The 16,429-nt window shown below is 42.3% G+C and overlaps 1 protein-coding gene across 1 annotated transcript in view; it reads right to left on the bottom strand.

The window, feature by feature from the left end:
• LOC133606538 (uncharacterized) overlaps positions 1-16,429 on the bottom strand; it is a 33,079-nt gene that overhangs the window by 15,266 nt on the left and 1,384 nt on the right. The window contains exons 3-10 of the mRNA XM_061960597.2: positions 2,942-4,958; positions 2,317-2,378; positions 1,992-2,204; positions 1,396-1,916; positions 1,091-1,323; positions 875-1,009; positions 664-762; positions 549-577 (exon numbers count right to left, since the gene is read on the bottom strand). Of these exons, the coding sequence (XP_061816581.2) occupies positions 549-577; positions 664-762; positions 875-1,009; positions 1,091-1,323; positions 1,396-1,916; positions 1,992-2,204; positions 2,317-2,378; positions 2,942-4,741 (3,092 nt within the window). The 5' untranslated portion in view covers positions 4,742-4,958. The remainder of the gene's footprint in view (positions 1-548; positions 578-663; positions 763-874; positions 1,010-1,090; positions 1,324-1,395; positions 1,917-1,991; positions 2,205-2,316; positions 2,379-2,941; positions 4,959-16,429) is intronic.

Genomic DNA, 16,429 nt, shown 5'->3' with positions numbered 1-16,429 from the left:
AGACGATCAGAAAGCAACTGTTCTGGAAAAGTTTGCAACATTTTTACCGAAGAACCTCCATTACATGTTATGTGGACCTCAAGGAAGTGTAAAAAAAAAATCATAATATGACCGCTTTAATGAGTCTTATAATCCGGTGCGCCTTTTGTATGAAAATAGAACTTAATAGACCCCCTCATCTGCAGTGCACTTTATAATCCGGTGTGCCTTGTGGTCCAAAAAATATGGTCGTTGCTGTGACTGCCAATATGGGCAGTCAAAGTCCAATACAGCATGGTTGCCGTCAGCTAAAACTCTCTTTTTGGAATGTAAAGTAATTCTACACAGCTGACGTGACAACGGCAGTAAGGTAATCAATTCACGTTGCAGCCGCCAGGGTTAAATTGAAGATTTCCATAATATTTGGACTAATGGATGGGATGTGATGGTCTCTGCCCCTCGCAATTTCCGACACAGTAAATTTAGGTAATATCGAATCAAACCATCCCCATTTTTTACTGATCTTTCCTGTGAAAATAAGTTGAGGTAAATGAAGCAATGCAACTTACTTTTGAGGATTCTTCTTAGTGAGAGTCCCCTGCAGTCAAAAAGAAACTCACTGAGATTCAACGACTATACATTAAATGTTCATATACACTATCATAAAAGCAAAAAATATCCCACCTTTTCTTCCATTACAGTGATTGGAAATCCTTTCAGTTCAAAGTTTTTTATGTCCCGAAATTTCTCTGCATCTTCCCTTTTCTCATAACAAACCACTGCCTACAACCACACATCATTGTTATCAAGACATGACAATATAAAAAGAGATATATTGTGTTGCAAATGATGTAAGTTGGAGAAAGACACAAATACAAGAACAAAAAGTAAGTACCTGCCATTTGGCGCGAATGAGAACAAGTGATTTGATTTTCCCGTACTGCTCAGCGGTGGCCACCATGTCACCATAAGTAAGATTCGGAACAATTCCTTCAAGCGTCACGAAGGTTGGAGCAGAGGTTTTACCAGGCTGATCAAAGGCAGAGAGGAGCACACAATTAAAAAAATAAAATAAAATAAAACTTTTATCGGTGACCTCGCAAGCATTAACCTTATTCTTTGCAGATGAATCTTTTTGCATGCTGGCTGTCGCTTTTGCGCCCTTTTTGTTGGCTGCTGCTGAGGAGCAGGCAGCGGATTTCTTTGCGGCTGCAGTGGACTTTGAAGAGGAGGTGCCTCCTTTGGAAAGGGGTGACTTCATTTTGGCCAGTTCAGCCAACAAGGCTGGGGCAAGAGTTTTAACCACAGCCTCCATGTCGGATTGCTTTGACAAAGACTGGACAGCTGGACCAAGACAAAGACAAAGTAGTCAAGACACAATGCATTTAATTGAGGTTCTAAACATCTATGTCACACCTGATGATTCCAGAAGCTTTTTGGCAAGTATCTCTGCGTTAGCTTCATGGGTCCTTCTGGCGGAAGAACGTCTCTCGTGGCTTCTATAGGGTGATGAGCGTTTATTGCGCTGGCCCGGCGACGAGGATTGCCTCTCACGACTTCTTGATGTTGACGAGCTGTTGCTTCCCTGGCTCTGCGATGAGGATCGCCTCTTGCGGCTTCTTTCGGGTGATGAGCGTTTATTGCGCTGGCTATGCGATGAAGATCGCCTCTCACGACCTATTTTAGGTGACGACCGTTTGCTTCGCCGGCTCTGCGATGGGGATCGCCTCTCACGGTATCTTTTGGATGACGATCGTTTATTGCGCTGGGTTGGCGTCGACGACCTCCTTTCGCGGCTTCTCAGCGATGAGTACCGATCCCGGCTTCTATGGGAAGACGACAGTCTATTGCTGCTCTTCTTCGGTGAAGACGAGTGCCGTTCCTGACTTCTGGGCAGAGAGTGGTGCCTATCATAGCTTCTGGAGCGTGAACGAGACCTGGGAGAATGACAAAGTAAAGTCAGTCAAGTCTACAAGTCAAGTCCAACATGTACTAGGATCGTTTGGCAGAACCTGCGACTGTATCTGGAGTTGTGAGGCGAACGGGAGTCACTTCTCTTGTCTCTCTGGTTGTTCGAACTGCGACGATACCGAGGACTGCGAGAACAGGAAGATGAGCGACTCTTACGCTGGCTTTTCTTATGGTGAGACTGTGATGTGGACGTGGACGTCTTCTGCCCTTTTTCATCAGAGACCCTAAGCAACTCTCCATCCCAATTTGGAAACCTGAATTATCATAAACAGTTCTGTCAAGGTTCAAGTCTTTAGTGCAGCAATGACAATAGTCAACTAAAGCAAATTAACTTTTGGTTTTAATTCAAGTAAAAAAAGAACACACCGCTTTCGAAAGACTTTGCAGTTCTCAAGGTGAAGGGTTGTATTTTGGTGAGCGATCCAATCCTAGCAGGCAAAAATAGGTGCTAACATCATCACCAAAATAATCTTCAGGACTGACATTTCTCTGGATTCATACAAACAGACATGAAAAGTATGTGTTTTCTTACTGATGAGCAAAAAGCTACAAAGCAAGCAGTCCTAAGTGTTAAAACACCAATCTGTAAAACTTTCTAAAAGATAAATCTCCTTGTGGTTCTTCTCTTGGACATCTAGGTTGTCTTGGCATCCATCATAGAGGATCAGGAAAACAAAAGCCTTAGGGAAGCTGCTGCCCAGTAGAAGGTCACCAGGTAGGTCCAAAAAAAAAAATCCATCAAAAAGGGGTCAAAGATGAAGCAAAATCGTCTTCTCTCGATTGGTACTGTATGTGCAGGACTTTTCTTTTTACAATTAGTGCAATACAAAATGGTATGTCAGATTAACAACAGAATATAACATTTAAGTTAAAAAAAAAGGAGTCTCATTGGTGCTGATCGACGTCCGTGGAAGACAACGAATGCAACCCTTTCAAAGTGTGATAAAGAGAAAAGAAGAAGCACATCAAAACAGAATCCTGGTTCACTCACCTCAATGAACGTGCACTCTTTGTTACACAGAACACACGTGTGTGGAAACACGATGGGCGTTACTGCACTATAGTCTTGCACCATCGATAACGCCGGTCCGCCTTTTGAGACAACAGTCTGCGCTGGGGGAGCCTGGAGTTGAGGTTTGCTGTTGGCGCTTTGACCCGCGGGGAACACAGGCTGCGTGGCCATGCTGACGTTGGGAATGTATAACGCAGGCGGCATGGAAAGATGTGGCGACTTTGCCATGGAAATTGGCGTACACATCTGCTTTCTTAACAGAAAGGGTAGCTGCGTGAATTTCTGCTTGGCCTGGTCTTTGAGAACCTGCTGCTTCTGGAGCACTGGTTGGTGCTTATTGTCTTTTTTTGTTGGCTGTGCTTTCTCCAAATTCTTCTTCTGCTGTTGCTGCTCGGTTTCAAGGTTTTTGACCTGCTTTGCACCAGCTGAACCTTGACTTTTAGGCTGCTCACTGGTGCAACTGGCAGTATCTGAAGAGAGGACAGGTCTGCTAGGATGGACATCACAAAACTGAGTGGATAGCGGTTGTGGTTTTAAGGTAGGCTTGAGGTCAGCCGCCGCCTGTATAAAAGGCCTGGCTTTAGGGGCTAGAGATGGATTATCTCGCATGCCAGTGTCTTTAGAGAAAGTAGTGAACATGGATTTTTGGGTCTGCATTGGTAGGGTCTGTGCTGCTATCACTGCAATATTACTTTTTTGAGTCAGCATGGAGCTCAAAGATGAGCCTGCACTTGCCTGATCCTGGCAAGCACTTTTTCCAACCTGCTGTGCCGGCTCTTGAATGCGAGTGCCTCTATCCAAATTGTGATTCATCAACAAAGTGTCTTCCTCAGCTCCTTTAGCTACGCTCGCAGCATCCTCCCCAATCCTGCAAGTGTATTTGCGTGTATGACCGTAGTCAATAACTTTACTTGCCTGGAGAAGAAGAGATGCTGCATCTCCGTGGTCCATCCCAATCATTCCTGAACCACCCCAACTGGTCAGACTGCCTGAGCCACCAGTGAGCGCAGGTTCAGGAATTGCTTTGGGCCTATCTGCATCCGAGGCCTTTTTGTTCTTCTGAATGCGGATTTGGCGCAGGATAAACGGTAAATTGGCGGGGGTGATTTGGTCTTCTGAGTAGGTGATAAGACGTTCCAAGTCTTCCTTTTCAAGTCCAAATTGCAAAAGAATGTTGGTCGCTGACTCAAATGTATATTTAGGCTTAGTGCGCTCATAAGAGGCCCCAGTTTGGGCCATGTTTGGCCTGTCAATATCTAAACCTGGAATAGAGTGAAAGTCTCGTTGACCCTCACTGGATATATTGAACACAGAGTAGCCAGCAAGAGTTGACGATGGACAATGAACAGAGGCTTTGTCAGCTGTGGCTCGGCTGTAGCTGGACAAACAGTTTAAGGAGCCGCCACTGGTGCTGCTTTCGTTGCCAGAACTTCTGCTGAGGTTTTGGTAGGAGCTCGTCCTTCCAATCGCTGAGATGAACTCTTGCCTGCGAGTGTCTTGAGCTGATGGCTGGTGTATTGCTTTACCTTGAAGCCTCACCTCTTCTCTGGCTCTGCTAACATGTGTGTCGACGGACCACTGCAGATCTTCATTAAAACTGGCTCTTTCCATTGACCGATAGTTGAGCACTGGCAATGGAAAAGTCTTGTCAGAAGTCTGCGATGGACCTGCAGGAGAGCCGAGACTGGATGCAGTCCCCAGTACAGAAGAGACCTGTTGGAAGTCTCCCCCTGTCGGTCTTCTTTGGTTCCCATACGGGTTATATGGAGGATTAGACATGGTGTTTGCAAGCCTACAACACTTATGTCCACAGCAGAAAGTGGTTGTAGGTATGAGGGGCACAGCCTGCTGGGGGTGTCTTGGAGCCAAACCAACCTCCAGAAGGCAGCCTGTCGGCCGATCAGGATAAAGTTCTCAGAATGCCCTCTGAAAAGAGAACTGGTTGGGGGGTCCCGGAGCAGTAGAAGAGGTACAATGCCTTGATGTCAAAGCAAAGCTGGAAAATTAAAAAAAAAAAAAGTGGTTATTGCAGTGGACAGGAGCACGGCAGCCTAGACAGGACTAATTCTTGGAGCATCTCATCTTGGCTCGTCTACGCTGGTTTTTTGGTTGGATACATGGTCACTCACTCCTGCTTACTTCCTGCTGGTCACGTGTGAGAAAGGATAGACAGAAAAAGATACAAACTCTAAAATTATTTATTATCAGGTCAGCTATTTCCAGGTCGGATATCACACAATAACATGATGTACTATGTTCATACTGCATGTCAATTCTGTTATTTCTGCTCATGTGTGACCTGTATCAGATTTTTTCAAATCTGACCCAGGGTTCTTTATTATGGATATAAATTGGACATGTAACAGATGTGACAGCAGTACAAACGTTTAGTTGTTCATCCAAAAGTAATCAAAAGGTAAACATTTTTTAAATTGTATGCCATAATTCAGCCTGGGCTGATAGTCAATAAATCTATTAATTGATAACAATCTCGTTACCGTGCGTAATGACAATAAAGCTGATTCTGATTCTGATTCTGAACTTTGCCCGCATCGATAAATTGCCATGTCCGTGTGTTTGTTTTCCTCCGTCACTTCAAAAAAGGGTGCAGGAGGGTTTACTCAGTGCATCACTCGCAGCACCTGAACGCGATTATTCAATTGCAGAATAAATGAACACCGTGAACCTTTTTGTCACGCACACACAGGATGCTCCGAAAAAGCGCTTCGCTTGTCTTCACTCACCAGTCAGAAGCGCGGCAAAGTAACAAAAAAATAAAAGAAAGAAACATGATTGCAAAGCCACCTGTCCAGGTGTGGGTACATTTCGTCTTCAAACCAGATGAGCAGGATGAGCCCATCAAGACGGATAAACAAGTATGTTGAATTCCCTGAAAATGGAAAGTAGTTAGGCAACAAAAACAAAATACCCGACCCAGTTTTTCCAACTGAGAAAAAATCTGCACGTTTGCGAACAATTTGAAAGTCCATTGTATTTTTAAGTTTACTTAAGATGATTTAGTGCTTGACTTCCAATTACAAAAGGTAAAAAAACACAAGACATATATTAGTGTATTGCGTTTGATAGGTTTACTTGCATTATCATTATCATATACTGTATTATTAGCGATGTGCCGATCTATTGCCCACCAATCGGTATCAGTAGACTTTTGTAAAAAAAAAAACATTTGATTGGCCGATTAAAGCCTTTTAGGGCATATCACAAACGCGGATCCTCTCTATCTGCCACTGGCGAGTATCTAATTATGTGTTTGCATCCACAGTGTGGGAACGCTCGCCTAAACTAATAATACTCACCTCCATTACAGTCAAAAACTGTTTTTCGTTCGTATCTTAAGTATCATTATCAAGTATTATCACTAGAAGACAGGGCTAAACATGTTACACGAGTAGAGAAAGCCATGAGCAGGCATGCTAATAGCTAAGGTAAGCTAGCTTGAAACAACACCAATAAGTAAGTGCTTAGAAGAATTTAAGAAATGTAGCTGGCACTGCGTTACAGCAGATAAAAAACAAATATTAAAAAGTAGATTACAATCTAGAGAGAGGATAACGGCAACTTTTGGTATGTAAGCATTGTCAGTCAGTACATGACAAGTAAGAGAAGCGGGTGAATCGATCCATAAATTGGTGGTGTCAATATTAAGGGTAGTATCAGTAGATGACCAATAATAGTGTGATTAAATCAAAATGTGTATTATCTTAAAATAATTGTTTTTGGTAATGTTTTCAAACTCTGAATAACTCCCAATACACAGGAGGACTTTGGGGGCAAAAACCAAAGGATTTAAATGAGTAGCAGATAGTCCTTGCTTTAGTTTAGTTATGGTGTACTATTACCTTTATTTTGCCTAAACAATTGCATATAATAAAAGAGAATAATGAGCTAGGTCAAATTTGTTGTTGATATTGTTACACTTGCACTCACCTTTAATAAACAATAACATGTTAATATATGTTGTGGGTATTGATATCGGCCGATCTAATTCATGGTCGGCATCGGAATTGGCAGCATAAAACCTTTATCGGAACATCCCAATCTATATATTATGACTACATTAGTGCTAAATTAGGTCCCAATATAAAGCTAACAGTAAGTATGTTAATTGGGAATTATTTGTGGCACAATATATTGTCCAGCTTAACTTGTTATCAACCCAGGCCTACATGTAGGGAGGGGCGGCCCAGGTAAAGACACAGGCCCAACATCATGCCGCACCAACGGGCAAGCAAAACAATGGTTGCATAATGTGATGTGCACCACCAAAAAATCTTCCAACTGATGGCGACGCAGATCGTTAAGGCTGAGTGTTGTAATGCATCAATTCAGTGTATGAACAATATCTATTTCTTTCTTTAATTTTCATCATTCAGTCTTGACGGGAAGCCTTCAAGCGGACAAGCTAAATAAAAATGCTTGTTCAAGTCACACAAAAGAACTGTAAAAGCAAAGGTATCAAAAATGTAAGGCGCATGTGTCATTTGGTATGCAGCTAATTTTTTCATTGGCCCCTCGGAACATTGCAGAAATATAATTAAACAAAAAAAGCAGGAAAAAATGGAGGAAAAAGCATAAAGATAAAAAGCTCAAATGGTATTAACAACTAACTATACCACAAAACGTTGTCTTTCTATATGTATCACTTTTTTAACCTCAAGACCGGGGATTCTGGGCTAAAAAATGTTGGCAACTACTGATAGTGCATTCCATTTACCTCTGAAACTGGAAGTTTGAGCTGGGAATTATGTCATAGTCGAAGTATGAACGTTTCAGTTCAAATGTCGGAAATCAATATGGCCACATCCACGAAAGCTTTTCTTGTGCTTGCCTTGTCTGAATGTTAACTTCTGGACAAATATGCTCTCCTTCTGCAACCTTGAATCATAGTGGTTGCGGCGGAAACAATAAGACGGCATTACTAACGTTGCAAAACACATATACCACCAGTGTTGGGACTAACGCGTTACAAAGTAACGCGTTACTGTAACGCCGTTACTATCGGCGGTAACTAGTAATCTAACGCGTTATTTTTTATATTCAGTAACTCCGTTACCGTTACTACATGATGCGTTACTGCGTTATTTTGCGTTATTTTTTATGTAGTATCGGCTAGAAACTGAGAAGATCTGAGTGTCGCTGCTGAAGAGGCGACAAAAAAGAGGCGCGCCGCGCGCTATCTGTGTGTACGTGTGTGTGTGTGTGTGTGTGTGTGTGTGTGTGTGTGTGTGTGTGGGAGGGGGCGTGTCTGTGTCTACTATCAAGACGTCATGGCGAACCCCGAAGCCGAGTTTCTTAAAATGGAGATATTTTCAGTACGTTTCTTTTATCGACCACAAAGAAAATAACATTTTAGCTGAATGTAAGTTTCAAATATGCTGAAACAGCGACAAAAACAACATGCTTCGACGAAGCTAGTAAAGAGACACACTCACCTCCACCTCCAACAGCGGCTGGATTTTAACGAGGCACTGCACACGTGAAGGTACACACACTCTGTCAATTCTCTTATATACTCTTTCATTTTAAACTTTTAGAGTGTTTGATTATCACATCACTCTAAATGTTTAGACTATAAAGTTCACAAACCTAGAGAGGGATACTAGTGGGCCAGGCTAATATTTCCTTTTCTCTAAACTAAGTGGGGAAATGTGTAGAGTGTTCTGGGCTTCAGACATGATTTTATTTCATAATTCCTTGAGAAAACGCCTGGTTAGGCTTTATGTATGTAGTGTGTGCCTTTCTTGTTTTACAGCTATGTTGTTATTATGCTGTTTGTTACTTATGTATGTTAAGTTGCAGCTATTTAAAATAGTTTTGTCAATTTGTTCTGGTCTGAAACAAATTGGCCCTTTAAAACATATCTTTGTCTTTGTGTGTTGTATGTAGAGCACATTGCTTAGCAGAGTTCAGTGATGCAAATGCATGTCAAGTTGAAGAACAGATTGTATTATTCTCCAGTGCAATAACAGTACTAAAATGAAGGCTAAAAGGGCATTATGGGGCCTTAAAAAAATTAAAAAATATATATATAAGTAACTAAATAGTTACTTTTCACAGTAACGCATTACTTTTTGGTTTAAGTAACTGAGTTAGTAACTGAGTTACTTTTGAAATAAAGTAACTAGTAACTGTAACTAGTTACTGGTTTTCAGTAACTAACCCAACACTGTATACCACAGGAAAAAAGTTAATTTCACTATATTAACAATACCATATATGAGATATATACATACATTCCAGGGTTTCCCACAGCCACCGCCTAAACTAAAGTCTTAACAAGCTGCTCCGCTTCGTTCTGCCTCTGTCAGTACATCTCTGCAGCACCCAGCATTGTCCCACGCACAGAACCATCTGATTGGTTACACGCAGAGCGGTAACAGCAAATCAGCAGTGCATATTCAGAGCACGTAACAGCGAATCAGCAGTGCGTATTCAGAGCGCTTGTAACAGCCAATCAGCGGTGCGTATTCAGAGCGCATGGGGTCATTGCTCCTGTGATGTGTTAAGCAGAAAAGTGTTTAGCAGGTAAGGCAGCGAACTCTCCCCAAATGATAATAAACACCTCCCGGTCAACTACTAGTAACATCACTATGAGCCCGTTGACGTTCTAGAACATGGGTGTCAAACTCTGGCCTGCGGGCCAAATTTGGCCCGCCGTGTAATTTCTCTTGGCCCTTGAGGTGATATCAAATTAACACTAAAGCTGGCCCGCCGATTATATATTGCGGCGGTACCGCGGTAACAACGCTAATTCTAATACTTGCCAACCCTCCCGGGAGTCTTCCGAACTTCAGCGCCCCTCCCGAAAATCGTCACGTCTGCTTTTCAGACAGTCCAATGAGTGCTGACCCAGTCACATAACATGTGCGGCTTCTGCACGCACACACAATTGAATGCAACGCATACTTCATCAACAGCGATACAGGTTACACTGAGTGTAGCCGAATAAAAAAACTCTAACACTGTTAGAAATATACGCCACACTGTGAATCCACACCAAACAAGAATGACTACCTGTATCGCTGTTGATGAAGTATGCGTTGCATTCACTCGTGTGTGCGTACAGAAGCCGCACATATCTTGTGACTGGGTCTGAATGGATGAAAAGCGGACGTGACGACAGCTCGTAGAGTACGTTAAAGACAGTGCATATAAGGAACGCCCCCAAGACTGTGGTCCGGGTGGACGAGATATAATCACTGATGAACACCTTCGTTCGATAATGAAGGTTGCCTCAGCTCAAAGCCTGAGCCCCGACATTAATGAACTTGCATCCAAGAAAAGATGGCAGGTATCTGGCTTGGGCGCATCAGATTAGATCAGTGTGTTGCAAACTGAGCTGTTTAGAGTCCTGAATGGTTGTTTTATTCATTGTTATTGTATTTTTTTAAATTTATTAGCATGTGGAAAAAGTTAATGTTGACATTTACCTCAGAAGGCTGCAAATAGAAAAGAGGCATTCAATTTTTATTTAAATTGTATTTGATATGCCATTGATATTTTTTAATTATTATTATTAGAAACTCGATTTTGCATGTCACTATAAAGTTATACAAGCCTTGCTTGTTCAATATTCAATGCAAAACTTGTTTGGGTCCCTATTAAAAGGTTAATTTGTTCAACTTTGGCCCGCGGCTTTGTTCAGTTTTAAATTTTGGCCCACTCTGTATTTGTGTTTGACACCCCTGTTCTAGAAGCATAAACGTCAGCTCAGCTCGCTCGCAGTCCTTGAGGTGAAGGCTAATTAGCTTTTAGCGTAACGTTAGCTCATTTTGCAGTGTGTGTGCGTGTGTGTGTTACGGACAGCAAAGCTCTATCTGTCTGAGAGAAAGACAAGAATTATTGACCTACAGTTAACAACTAAGTTATTTCACTTTACCTTTTTCTGTGTTGATTGAGGTGTGTTGAAGCAGCAAAAAAGGACATTTTGTTAAATGAAAAGTTTCCTGAAGCCATCTCTGATAGTTAATATAATAATGTAACTGCACCATAAAGCCTACATGAACTCCATGGTGTTCAGGGATGAATAGTCTCTCCTATTGCTATTGTACTATTTTTTCAGCTATAGTTACATTAATCATTAGTAATGTAGCCGCCAAGGTTTGAATGGCAGGGTACCTGCTATCACATGTTGATAAAAGTATAATATATATTAATAAAAATCAACTACAGGCTTCCCAAATGCTGTAATAAATTAAGCATGATGAGCAACACTAAATTGGCCTTAGTGTGTGAATGTGAGTGTGAATGTTGTCTGTCTAACTATGTTGGCCCTGTGATGAGGTGGCGACTTGTCCAGGGTATACCCCGCCTTCCGCCCGAATGCCGCTGAGATAGGCTGCAGCACCCCCCGTGACCCCAAAATGGACACGCGGTAGAAAATGGATGGATAGATGGAGTTAAACATATGTCAGCATGTGGCTCCACTTTTAACTCTTTTTTTCAAACCCTTATTGCAAACGCTCACTTACAGTAAATCATTCATTTGACTTAGTAAGTCAAATTACTTACTAAGTCATAATAATGACATACTTATTATCTCAGGTAACTAGGACTGTGTTGTTTTTACTTTACGGATAAAATATCAAGATATATATCGTATATCGCCATTCAGCAAATGGAGCGGAAAACACAACCAAAAATTGTAGGCTTCTTCATGCGACAAAGTCGGCCTTCTTCACCGCAGTCTGTAGTCTATTGCTGTGGTGGAAGCGACGAAGTGGAGATGTGATGGCGACAGGCCAAGTTACACCGATCCTTACACCCACCCACCCTATTCCCCGGTCTGTCCGCCGGAGAGACACCACCTTAACTAACACATTTTCTGGGGGAAACACTGCATTCCATATATAGTCGCGGTCAAAAGTTTCCATACACGTGGGAAGGACATAATGTCATGGCTGTCTTGAGTTTCAAATAATTTCTACAACTCTTATTTTTTTGTGATACAGTGATTGGAGCACATACTTGTTTGTTACACAAAAAAACATTCATGTGAGTGATTATGATTGATTGTGCATTTTATACATAAATATTGTACCCCGCCTTCTGCACGAATACAGCGGAGATAGGCTCTAGCACCCCCCGCGGCCCTGAAAGGGACAAGCGGTAGAAAATGGATGGATGGATAAATGGATGTACCTTTTCTACATCACTAAAATTGATGATGTATGTTGCTGTATGTATACTTTTGACCCAGCAGATTTTGTCACACTTTCAGTAGGGAGATGAATTGGACGCCTTAGTTATGAGCTGTGTTTTGGAACCGGTGACTGTCAGCGAGTGGGCCATGCCCATAGTCCCCGTACCCAAGAAGACGGTAGAAATACGAATCTGTGGGGATTTCAAAGTGAACCCTGTACTGTCAGCAGAGCAGTATCCTCTTCCCCACATTGACGATTTGTTTGCGGGGCTGAGTAATGGGCAAAAGTTTAGCAAAATAGACCTTAACCAAGCCTACTTACAGATGCACGTTCATGAGGATTCTAAAGACTTGCTCACCATAATTACACAAAAAGGGCTATTCAGATATTGTCGACTCCCTTTCATGATCACATCAGCCCCTGCACATTTCCAACGTGCCATGGATCAGATCCTACATGGCCTCCCTGGTGTACAGTGCTATTTGGACGATATTCTGTGCACAGGAAGTACAGACCAAGAACATCTGGACAATTTGGATGCTGCTCTTCAAAGGCTGAAAGAGTATGGGCTCAGGGTTCGCAAAGACAAGTGCAAATTTTTTCAACTGTCTGTTGAATATTTGGGACATGTAATTGATGCCCAAGGGTTGCATACTACGCCGTCAAAGGTTCGAGCGATAGTGAATGCCCTGCCGCCAGAGAATGTGAGCCAATTATGCCAATTATGGCCGTTTTGTACCGAACTTGTCATCCACGCTCAAGCCGCTGCATGAACTACTTTGTCAAGGAAAAGTGGAATTGGAGTGATGCCTGTCAAGAGTTTTTTTCAGAAAACAAAGGAGACATTAGTGACGTCAGGGGTACTGACCCATTTTGATGCATCACTCCCCATTCAGTTGACCTGCGATGCATCCCCGTATGGAGTGGGGGTGGTGAATTCACATTTAATGCCGAACGGGGTAGAAAGGCCTATAGCATTTGCATCAAAGACCTTGAACAAAGCAGAGACTAACTATGCTCAGATAGAGCGGGAGGCGTTGAGCATCGTCTAGGTGAGATGCATTTTCCGCAGCATCAACATCAGGAAGGCACCTAGACCGATGGAGTGCTGGGACGGGTGCTCAAAGTCTGCGCTGCGGAGCCGGCGGACGTCTTCACCTTATCTACAACACTTCACTGTCCACATCATGTGTTCCAGCCTGTTTAAAAAGTCCCCCTTCTGAAACAGTCAAATGTCACATGTCTAAACAAGTACAGGCCTGTGGCACTCACCTCCATCCCTGCCCATTGCCTGGAGAGACTGGTTTATCAAACACATTAAAGCTGCCATACCTCCATTACACGATCCATTTCAGTTTGCTTACAGGGAAAACTGGTCAACTGAGGACGCTATCACCATCATGCTCCACACGCTACTGGAGTATAAAAACACATATGTGCGGCTCCTCTTTGTGGACTACTGTTCAGCTTTTAACACCATTCAGCCATACAGACTCCACCCCAAACTCCAGCACCTGGGACTTAACATCACCCTGTGCAAATGGATTGTAAACGTTTTAACAAATCACACACAGTGTTTAAGTGGACATTAACACTTCCTCCACCCTTGTCATCAACACAGGGGCGCCTCAGGGGTTTGTGCTGAGCTCCGTGCTCTACACTATGTTCACCCATGACTGCTCTGTCTCTTCCTCCTCCAACTTTGTTGTCAAGTTTGTAGACGATACCACAATCCTCGGACTCATCACCATTGACAATGAGATGGTTTATAGCAGTGGTTCTTAACTTTGTTGGAGGTACCGAACCCCAGCAGTTTCATATGTGCATTCACCGAACCCTTCTTTAGTGAAAAATAAGAGTTTTTGTTTTTTTTAATTCAAGACAAAGTTATATGTTTTTTTTACTGGTGCACAAAATGAACCACAACAAATTACACACCTGAAAATCAGATGGAAAATTAGAGGGAACATTGTTTAGGGGTATCCACAATACCCCTAAAAGTTTTTATTTACACGATGAGTCGGGTGTGTCTTGACCTCCGCCGAACCCCTGAGGCCGACTCACCGAACCCCTAGGGTTTATAGGAATGAGGTGTAACATCTGATGTCATGGTGTGACAATAACCTGGTCTTAAACATCAAAAAGACCATGGAAATTATTGTGGATTTTCAAAACAATAGACTCAAGAACCACAGAACTCTCTCCATCGGCTCAGAGGTGGTGGAGAAGATCAGCGGTTTTAAATTCTTGAGGCTAGGGCTGGGCGATATATCAATATACTCAATATATCGCGGGTTTGTTTCTGTGCGATATAGAAAGAGACAATATTGTGATATTCGAGTATACGTTCTCACGCAGTTGCTTTTAGCTGCGGGCATTACACTACATGCGTTTCCCACTCATTCTTGTCTCTCCTTCTCACAGAGACTTAAAACAAGCGCACCTTCTTACATACGTCACATGTGCAACGTCACGCGCTCCCGCGGAGCAGACAGGTAGCGACATGGTAACGTTAGCTGTGATGCTAACGTTACTGTGTTGCCAGATTGGTGCCAGATATTTACAAAAAAATCTGCCTTCCTTAATACTTCCTCCAAACGAGCAGTTTGGAATTTACACAACTTGACGATGGGTAAATTTGTGACGTTTTTCCCAATTGTGACGTCAACTCCTTTTTCTCTATCCTCTTGTTGTGGGGCAGACTGTCTCGTACATCAACCTATCCCCAGGTGCATGTTTTTGGAGGAAGCCGGAGTACCCGGAGGGAACCCACGCAGTCACAGGGAGAACATGCAAACTCCACACAGAAAGATCCTGAGCCTGGGATTGAACTCATGACCTTCGTATTGTGAGGCACATGCACTAACCCTGTTCCACCGTGCTGCCCTCCTCTGGAAACCTCTGCGGTTTTAATTTTCTAAAACAAAGTAGTGTATAGTTCAAACCTATCTTGTCAGTAAACGTCATAGGGAAGCGCTAAAAACTATAACATGGCTGATGAGAATAAGTGGAGGTACATAAATAAGACTGCCCACAAAACGGGACATCCTGAAGACACTATCAGAAAGCGGCTTGAAGATGGTCTGTAAAACATCATCTATGGCCTCGTTTACACCGCACACCAAATTTTATTTTTTTGCCCTTAAGTGACACAGATTTGATTTTTTTGCCAGTCTAAACGCTCCAAAGAGCATATCTTGTCAATCGTGCGCAAATACAAAACCCAAAACCAGTGACGTTGACACGTTGTCCATCCATCCATTTTCTACCGCTTATTCCCTTCGGGGTCGCGGGGGTTGCTGGAGCCTATCTCAGCTACAATCGGGCGGAAGGCGGGGTACACCCTGGACAAGTCGCCACCTCATCGCAACATTGACACGTTGTGTAAATGGTAAATAAAAACAGAATACAATGATTTGCAAATCCTTTTCGAGTTATATTCAAAGTGCAAGACAAGTGCAAGACTGCAAAGGCAAGATATTTAATGCTGGAACTGATCATAACTTAGAATTTAATGGCAGCAAAACATTGCATAAAAGTAGGCACAGTGGTATTTTTACCACTGTGTTACATCGCCTTTCCTTTTAACAACACTCAGTAAATGTTTGGGAATTGAGCAGACCAATTTTTGAAGCTGCATAATGCGCCACACATTTTCAATGGAAGACATGTCTGGACTACAGGCAGGCCAGTCTAATACCTGCACTCTTTTACTATGACGCCACGCTGTTGTAACACGTGCAGAATGTGGCTTGGCATTGTCTTGCTGAAATAAGCAGGGACGTCCATGAAAAAGACCTTGCTTGGATGGCAACATATGTTGCTCCAAAACCTGTATGTACCTTTCAGCAGTAATGGTGCCGTCACAGATGTGTAAGTTACCCATGTCTTGGGCACTAATACACCCCCATACCCTCACAGATGCTGGCTTTTCAACTTTGCACCTACAACAATCAGAATGGTCCTTTATCTCTTTGCTTAGCTAGAATTCACTGAAATTCAAGTATTTCTTATAAAATAAAATAAATACTTGACTTTCAGTGAATTCTTGCTATATATATATATATATATATATATATATATATATATATATGTATTTTATTGTATGTATATATATATATATATAAAATAAATACTTGAATTTCAGTGTTCATTTATTTACACATATACACACATAACACTCCTCTCTACTCATTGTTCTATTTGAAAGTGCAATGCTTTGCAGCCAGTAGCACAGCATTTGAAGGAGCATAGGTTATTTATTTTCATAAAGAAATATAATCATGTGTGCGTACATACTGAA

This window comes from Nerophis lumbriciformis, linkage group LG05 (genome assembly GCF_033978685.3).
Source record: "Nerophis lumbriciformis linkage group LG05, RoL_Nlum_v2.1, whole genome shotgun sequence".
Taxonomy (NCBI): Eukaryota; Metazoa; Chordata; class Actinopteri; order Syngnathiformes; family Syngnathidae; genus Nerophis; species Nerophis lumbriciformis.
Note: the sequence above shows the minus strand (reverse complement) of the source record. Positions and strands in the feature narration are given on the sequence as shown.